We start from the raw sequence: 8,934 nt of genomic DNA, 5'->3' as shown, positions 1-8,934 counted from the left end.
AATCAAAAAGAGTGGAAGACCACTCGAAAAATAGTTGTCCCTCATTATGACTATTCAAAGGATGCCTTTTCACTTGTTTGCATTTAGATAGTGAGGCTAGAGGTTAACACTGTGTTAAATAATAATGTAAGAAAAAACATCTCTTGGTGCACGAGTTTGTATGCTTTCGGACGAACAATTGCTTCCCGGCCTGAATTATTTCGTTATTTGAGTGAGAATATACCTCTTTCTTTAAAACTACGTTACTTCAGAGGGAGCCGTTTCTCACAATATTTTATCAACAGCTCTCCATTACTCGTTACCAAGTAAGTTTTTATGTCACCAATTATTTTGAGTAAGTACCAATACTGTCCAGTACCTTTAAGTCATCGGAGTGTGGGTTCGAACTGCAATAACCTATATTTCTGTAAAAATGTATATTAAGCGCCTAGATGCGAGCGCTATAAGACTTCGATATTATTACACATAAAGGAACATTGGTTTTTGCTAACAAAACAGTTGCTGGCAGTGTAAGCACTCTATGTAATCCACCATATACATAAACTGACAAGCCTGTAGAAGTTTGAAATCGATCGGCCATCTGGGTCACGAGAGAATAGTGAAAACCGATTACACGTCATTTTGTACTACATCGATGCCAAAATAAAAATGAATAAAACACTCACTGGGCGATAAACTCCAAACGCGAAGTTACATTATTTATTTCCCGTCAAATATGACATTTCAGACAAAAATATTTCAAGGGATGTTTTTAACTATCATCATCATTAGACCGTGTAAGTTTAATGTAAATCTGTGATTTTCACGATTTGTGTTTCTTACCAAATCTGAAACGTTCCTTAAGCAGCATATTTGGCTTAACAGTTTTCTGCTAAGCCGAAATAAGCAGGGTACCAGTCACACATTTGAGCTTGTGAAATGGTGTGTTGACTGTTAACAGTACTCAGGTAAGTAATTGTTAGCTATGACTGTTTTGGTTAAGCAGCTCTTTGAAAGTGGGCCCATCAGGGAACTGATGTGTATTTTGCTTTAAAGGTGCATTGAGATGTTATTGTGAATTGCGCTAAAAAGCACATACCGTATAGCATGATTTGACGTGTGTTTCCCTTTATGGGTTAACAATTTCATAAACACGAAACTCGGCATCTTCACGCCACTCCAAGCTGCTAGACCAGGCGTAAGCGTTACACACGCCCTCTTGAGACCAGTCGAAGATAGCACAGTCTCGGTAGTTCACGCAGAACATTCCACAGTGAAACACACTTTTCTCTACCGTCGTAGACAGAGGCACCTGGTTCTTTATTGCGCATCTTTTGCAAAGCCTGTTGAAAGAGGTCGACTTATGAATGCTGGCCTCGGCTGTAATAAAGAAAAGTCAAAAGTGTTGAGTTAGATCCCTTCACTCTTTGAACTTAAAGTGTTCCACGTCACAGAGATAGCGGTTATTAGCTGTACTCTTTGGAAATAATACCTTATACAATGATGTAATCAGCCACCATCTTATAGCTAGCTTCCCTGGGTCGACCCCGGTCTGCCCCGGTACGTTCGAATAGCTTTGACGGGGCTCCCCGGGTCAGCCCCCAGTGCCCTGCTTGTGGAGTTCACTTGGGGGTGACCTGAGGTGCATGCCGTCACCACGAGAGGGCGAGTGTGGTTGCTCGATTAGCTCTTGTCAGGGAATCACCCGAGTGAGCATTCCGGGGTCGACCCAGGGAAGCTAAACGAACGCACCCAGTGAAAACGCAACGGTATAGGGTGCATGTTGACCAATGAACCTCCATTTTAAACTGGTCCCCTGCCTTATACATATGTACGTCGAATTAAACTGCGAATCTTCAGATCCATGAAGGCCATGTGAAATGATGTGAGGTCAAAGGTGATTATATACCTGGGTCCAATGGGAGATCTATGGCGTAATTCACTAGTCTCTAAGTGTGACGTCAGATGTTCAAGCTGTACCTCCACTTGTCCTCTATAGGCGAGGGCGCCCTACTCAAATGACTTTTTCTCTTCTTTAATTATTCTCGTGCAAATTCGATGACCAATTGAGCCCAAATTTTAACTTGTTTGTTATTGTACACACATGTAAACATAATATGTCGAGATACACAAAGTGAGATTACTGATTACAGTTACCAAACTAGCCCGGTGCCTTTAAACGAAGCTTTCTCGAAAGTGGTCATATTTCAAGCTATTAAAATTATCCGATTATCAAAAATAGATGTTTTAAGCTTCCAAATCATATTAACCCTGATCTCTTATACCTTTATCTTTTTGCCCTTGCTATGTCTTTTAATGGATTATAGTCCCCTGGTGTGCGTCGAAGTGTGATGTCAGATGTTCAGGTTAATCGTATGCCAGTTTCGTCCAAGCTTTGATAACAACCGTTGGATCCCTTTAAAGGCACCGGACACCTTTGATATTGCAAAGACCAGTATTCTCACTTATAGTGTATCCCAACATATTATTATTTGCAGAAAATAACAAATCTGTAAACATTTGGGCGCATTTGTTCATCAACTTTGCCAGAGAAAGATGATCGAAAAACACCTTTATATATGACTTCTGACCTAGTGGTCTGCGAGGAAAGATCTGCAGTGACAATGCGTTGTGTTGAAAAACTTTAGCAATTTATAAAACCAACTTCTGTGTATATTATCTTGTTGTCGAACTACTTAACCCAATAAATGCACAAGTTTATTTGTTCAATGGATGGTTGGTATTACTTTTGACTCCTCTTCTTTAAATGCAGTGGACACTATTGGTAATTACTCAAAATAATTATAAGCATAACGCCTCACTTGGTAACAAGTAATGGGGAGAGGTTGATAGTATACAAATATTGACTGCTTCGAGTGCTATGGTTAAAACTATGACTCCCGAGGTGATCCCCGGAGCGTTCGAAAATAGAACGCTACGGGAATCACCGAGGGAGTCATCGTTTTAACCATTGCACGAGTAAAAGCAGTCAATATTTGTTTTATAACACCCCAAACATTTCTTAATACTGTACTAGTATTATTAAGTTACAGACCTGCATGCTACAATCCACGGACGACGCGAATACAGACTGAAAAAAACTGTACTGTGCTGCATGTTGTAGTGTCGTGCAATCCGAAATGGTTACAGACTATTAATTGATCATCCTCGTACACGCAACGGGCGTCTGGGTAATGCACGCCATGTGCTAGTCTTTGGACTACTAGTGCACGGCAAACCGACGCACTATCACATGGCCGTCGTCTAGCAAAACTAAGACATGTCATGTGACGCGCTCTAAACCAATGAGCAGGGAGAATACTAGTAAGGGGTGTTATAATATAAAACATTGTGAGAAAACGGCTCCATCTGAAATGACGTAGTTTTCGAGAAAAAAGTAATTTTTCCATGAATTTGATTTCGAGACCTCAGATTTAGGATTTGAGGTCTCGAAATCAAGCATCTGAAAGCACACGACATCGTGTGACAAAAGGGTGTTTTTTCTTTCATAGTTATCTCGTAACTTCGATGAACAATTGAGCTCAAATTTTCACAGGTTGTTATTTTATGCATATGTTGAGATACACCAAGTGAGAAGACTGGTATTTGACAATGACCAATAGTGTTCAGTGTCTTTAAACTTTTTCTTTGCAAGTTTCATCCAGATCTAGTATATCCCTAGGGTTGTCGATGCTTCATCACGACCCGTCTCATTTTACCAGTATCTTGTTTTCTTGCTTCATTGTCGCAGACCACACAGTCATGAGTAATAGCGCGTAAAACTCGCCAAACGGCCACATCACAAGTTCATCCCAATCATTTTGCAATTTGTATTTTATATCAATAGTCAATATTATTTATTACATTATAAAGACCATATTAAACTTTCATACCGAACATTTCGTCCCTCTGTATTGTCACCTCCTTTTTATCACAAGTTACCATGGTGATTAAAGACAATGGCCTCGTGCTTTAAGTTCCGTTCATTGCTTTTTAAGCACCGCGCCGGAGGAATTATTAATGGAAAATTCCATCTGATGTATTTGCGCGAAATTATTCACAAAACTCAATGCATTCGTCGGTATTCATTTCGTTCAGAAATTCACAGACTGTGTGATGTGTCATCTTAAATTCCCAGATACACCAAGTGCTGATGTTGGTGGTAAAATGTGCCAGGAGATACTAAGGGGACACTGTGTACACTTTGTTGTTAAATGCAGAGTACAGACCATCATGCTGTCACCATCTTGGTCATGTTCCCTGTTTCATTAACAGTAGGGAAGGGCAAAAGTCCAAAAACTATCATAAAAAAAGATGTGCCCTCCCTATGGAGGACGGAAAGTGGACATCTGCTTTTCTGGTATCAGAAATGCAGAAAAGCAGATTTTATCGTTGTTTTACATGAATTTTTCTCCTTTTCTACTTTTCTGCTACCAGAAAAGCAGATTGAACATTTTGTGAAAATGCATTTTCTACGTTTCTACTTTTCTGTTACCAGAAAAGCAGGTTTTACCTTTTCTCCTAATGCTGGCGGACGAAAAGTGGCCATTTGCATGTCTGCTACCAGAATAGTAGAAAAGCAGGTTTGACGTTTTGTGAAAATGCCATTTTCTATTCCTTTGCTTTTCTGCCACCTGAAAAGCAGATTTTACTCTGGCGGACGAAAAGTGGCCGTCTCCTTTTCTCCTTTCAGATACCGGAAAATCATATTTTACCAATAGGTGGCCGAAAAGTGGCCATTTGCTTTTTCGTTCAAAGGACCGCCCGTGAATGTTTCAGTTTATTGAACAAGTCCAAACGTGTCACCTGTTTCATTTGACCGGGAAACTGTATGACTGACCGCGTTTTTTGTAAGGAAATAATCCTTGAAGTCTATTTTGGATGGTAGCCGTGAAACCTCCGCCAGAGTATTTCATTTGAGATGCCGCGCCGCCTGCGCGGTCATCACAAAATTAGGCCGTACTTCTTCCAGTATCGACTGACTGACGTGATTGGTTCCCCATGCAACACAAACACAAACACAGTTCGGCGTCGTGCATTGTGCGCATTTTATGGTTCACATTCACGGGCCGTCCTTTGAAAGCGAATAAGCAAATGGCCACTTTTCGGCCACCTACTGCCTAGGTAAAATATGATTTTCCGGTCGGTATCTGAAAGGAGAAAAGGAGATGGCCACTTTTCGGCCGCCCAAGTAAAATCTGTTTTTCAGGTGGCTGAAAAGCAGAGAAATAGAAAACTGCATTTTCACAAAACGTTAAATCTGCTTTTCTACTATTCTGGTATCAGAAAAGCAAATGACCACTTTTCGTCCGCAAGCATTAGGAGAAAAAGTAAAACATGCTTTTCTGGTAACAGAAAATTAGAAACGTAGAAAATGCAATTTCACAAAACGTTCAATCTGCTTTTCAGGTAGCAGAAACGTAGAAAAGGAGAAAATTTCTCATATAGAAAACATAAAATCTGCTTAACTGCTATTCCGATACCAGAAAAGCAGATGGCCACTTTCCGTCCTCCATACCTCCAAGACCTATATAGCTCATAAAAAGTACACATTTATATACTATACATTAATGTAATGGAGAGAATTTGGTAGTATAAAACACTGTGAGAAACGGCTCCCTCTGAAGTAGAGTAGTTTTCGAGAAAGAAGTCATTTTCCACGAGTTTGATTTCAAGACCTAAGATTTAGAATTTGAGGTCTAGATATTCAAGCATCTGAATGTACACAACTTCGTGTGACAAGGGTGTTTTTTCTTTCATTATTATCTCGCAACTTCGACGACCGATTGAGCTGAAATTTTCACAGGTTTGTTATTATATGCATATGTTGGGATACACCATGTGAGAAGACAGGCCTTTGTTCATTACCAATAGAGTCCAGTGTCTTTAAAGCAGCTCTATGAAATTGGGCCCTGGCGCTTATCCATCCATTAATTGAAAGCAAAATGAAAAAGAACGTCTTAATATAGATTTTCTCGGTCAAATTCTGCAAATGAGCATCCAGTTTCATTTTCATGCGTTCGAATTAAAGCTGTTTTGCCTCTCCAGTTGTTACTGCGTTACAAATTCAGAATTCGGCCATTCAATTTCATTTTGAATCGAGTCAAATCCCTTTAGTACTCTGTTCAATTTAGCGTAGAGTCATTATTTTTCGTGACACACACGCCTTAAGAAGCGTCTGCGAATCATAGATATAGACATGAATAACTAGATCGGCCGCGCGTACATACGCGGGTTCTGGCATGGGGGCTGCCATTGCCTATCTCCCGTGTACATTTTCTGTGCGTTGCCGTCAGCACGTGACCTTTTGCCGTCAGCACGTGACATTTAGCGCGTCGAAGGCCTATCTCTCGTGTTCATTTTTGCGCGTCGCCTTTCGAACGTACAATTTTTACCGCGTCCATGGCGAACAATTTTATTTTCTACACAGGCAATGGCGCGTATGTACGCGCGGCCGATCTAGTTATTTTAATTCTAGCTGCGAATTTGAATGCTGTTTTGGTGAATTGTTCAATTGAATGATTATTTTGTTAAATCGAATCACGCAACATCACATTTCGACTAATCAAAAACGAAATCGAATGACCCATTTTTAGAATCATTCGTTTTTGCGCGAAAAAGAATAGCTTGGTGGTTAAATTGGCCGCTCATTTGTCGAAATTGACCGAGAAAACCTATATGTTCGAAAAGTCACAATTATCATTCGTTCGTTGACACACTGTTCCTTGTCAATTGTGTAACAGGGGCTCAATTTTATAGAGCTACCTCAGCACAAAATTTGATTTAGCGCGAAATACACACAATACTGGCCAAAATTACATGCCATAAATCGCTCGTAACTGGTATTGAGCTTTTATATGGTATTTCGCTGATGTTTACTTTTTATTTTAGCCCTAGGAAATTTGTTCTGCTAAGGACAAAGCAGTTCTATAAATTGTGGCCCAGTTGCTTGCGATAAGTGCAAAACTCCAAACGCCATGACGGTTCCCCAAAAAAGGACAACTTACCCGTGGTGATTTCCAGGGTCAATAAGACAACCACCAGGGACAGTAAGCGGCGGTTCCATCCACTCCTTGTAGCCTTCCGAGAATAACATTTTCCCATCTCCATTTTTATGACTTTCTGATACTCCTCCAAAATACTCCGTCAATAATACAAACGCGGACGAGCAGCAGCCTGTTTGCAGAAATGTAGGCCGAGTATTTGTTTTATCTACTTTGCAACCAAAGACGTGTCCATGTAACCTACTGCGAACACCTCATTTACAAATTGTAACCTGGCAGAATTGCAATGTTAAAGGCACTGGACATTATTGGTAATTACTCTTGTGTTCTGTACCGATGACAAATCATACTAACATGGATGATCATACAATCTCATTTGTGTCCGCGTTGGTATTTTGTTTGTTAAAGGCAATGTCAGACACTATTGGTAATTACTTAAAACAGGTATTGTTAGCAAACAAACTTTACTTGGTACTGATAAATGAAGAGCTGTTGATAGAATATTTAAAAAATGAGAAACGGCTCCTCCATGTGGAGTATTAGTTTTGAGAAATGGGTTAATTCGCTGTTGTTGAGGGGCCTTTTATATACGTCTGAAAGCAGCCAAGGTAATACAACAAGGTTTTTCTCTTTCCTTTTCGTTCTTTTCTTGCAAATTCAATTGAGCCCGAATTTTCACATGTTTGTTATTTTATAGATGATGGGTCAGTGAGAATAGTGGTCTAACAATTATTCCAAACGTGTCCAGTGCTAGGGAGGGTATAGCTTTCAATAATTCCATGACCATAAAAACTTGCTGGGTACAAAAAGCACTGCTGCTATTGATAATTATGTTGAGAAACATTTCTCTGCAGAGGAATGTGGTCTAAGAGATGAGAGAGGAATGTAAAAACATTCCAATCTGAGAAACGTGTCTGACTGAAACATGTCTCAGATTGTATATTATTCCAGTTGCGGATTATTCCTACTTGGTGACGTAACCGCTCCAGGTTTTCGGCAATCATCTCAAATCTACATTAAGATAAGATTATTTAAAGGTGGCAAAAGACAATGGTTATACAGGCCTACATCCCCTTTAAAATGATGCGGCAATTACGGGCGTAGAGGAAAAAAAAAGATTTGGGCCCTTTTGATTAATGACTTAGGTTTACATGAGAAGGATGAACAGATGAGACCAGTTGTAATTATCTGTGTGTGTGGGGGGGGGGGGGGGCTGGTAGGCCAATTCCGATTCCGATCTGACGGATATTGACCTATAGTTTCGTAAAAACCGTTTCAGCAAAATATTGTGATGGTTAGCAAATTCCTTTGCTATAAGCAAGAAATGAGTCGGGTACCAGTCACAGCTATTGTGAACGTTCGGTATTTGGCCGGTAAGCTATTTGTCTATAAGCAAGAGTTATCTGTGCTTAGCAAGTTTTTTTTGTGCTTACATGATTTGTGCAAATTGGCCGCGGGAAGCGAATCAAAAACAGATCTGTTCAAAGATTGTGTTTTTTGTAGAAAACAAAACCTCTAATAATGGGAGGTATTTCATCAGAAATGTTTACAGAAATCGTGACTTTGGTTAAAGTCACCTGGAAGTGGTATTTTTTCAAAACAAAGCTTTTGTCACTAATAATATATGCGTTTTGATGGGTGGAATGTGAATAAACAGTTAACTAAGGTCTTAAAAAAATCAGTTCTTATGTTATTTGCAAATTTAAGAGTAGACCCCGACCCGAGAGGGCGCTGTTCGTGACGTCAATCGAGGCAGACTTTGCCTGTAATGCGTAGAGTAAACACAATTGCAAAGTACATGTACGGACCAAGTCGTGAGTTTGTACGTTTAAATAAAAAATGTTTTCTTTTTCCGGCAATGCCGACCAGGTGTATTGCTGCTGAATGCAGAAACACACTTTTTGAAATGTACCAACCCACGACTTGGACGTACATGTTCTTTGCACGTGTG

At 39.9% G+C, this 8,934-nt stretch overlaps 1 protein-coding gene across 1 annotated transcript; it reads right to left on the bottom strand.

The window, feature by feature from the left end:
* Positions 1-753: 753 nt before the first annotated feature.
* Positions 754-7,205, bottom strand: LOC117290980. The gene is made up of 2 exons (XM_033772573.1): positions 6,987-7,205; positions 754-1,359 (listed from the first exon to the last, which is right to left on the bottom strand). Exons 1-2 carry the CDS (start codon positions 7,087-7,089, stop codon positions 1,109-1,111), a joined length of 354 nt encoding a protein of 117 aa, XP_033628464.1. The 5' UTR covers positions 7,090-7,205; the 3' UTR covers positions 754-1,108.
* Between the last annotated feature and the right edge of the window lie 1,729 nt (positions 7,206-8,934).

Source organism: Asterias rubens, chromosome 5 (genome assembly GCF_902459465.1).
Source record: "Asterias rubens chromosome 5, eAstRub1.3, whole genome shotgun sequence".
Taxonomy (NCBI): Eukaryota; Metazoa; Echinodermata; class Asteroidea; order Forcipulatida; family Asteriidae; genus Asterias; species Asterias rubens.
This window is presented reverse-complemented; position numbering and strand designations above follow the sequence as displayed.

What these genes read in the sequence shown, in the direction of transcription:
- LOC117290980 (XM_033772573.1), bottom strand. Translation starts at nt 7,089, where the DNA reads ATGGAGATGGGAAAATGTTATTCTCGGAAGGCTACAAGGAGTGGATGG. An exon ending in GACCCTGGAAATCACCACGG is followed by an intron (nt 1,360 to 6,986) that starts GTAAGTTGTCCT and finishes TCTTTATTACAG; the next exon opens with CCGAGGCCAGCATTCATAAG.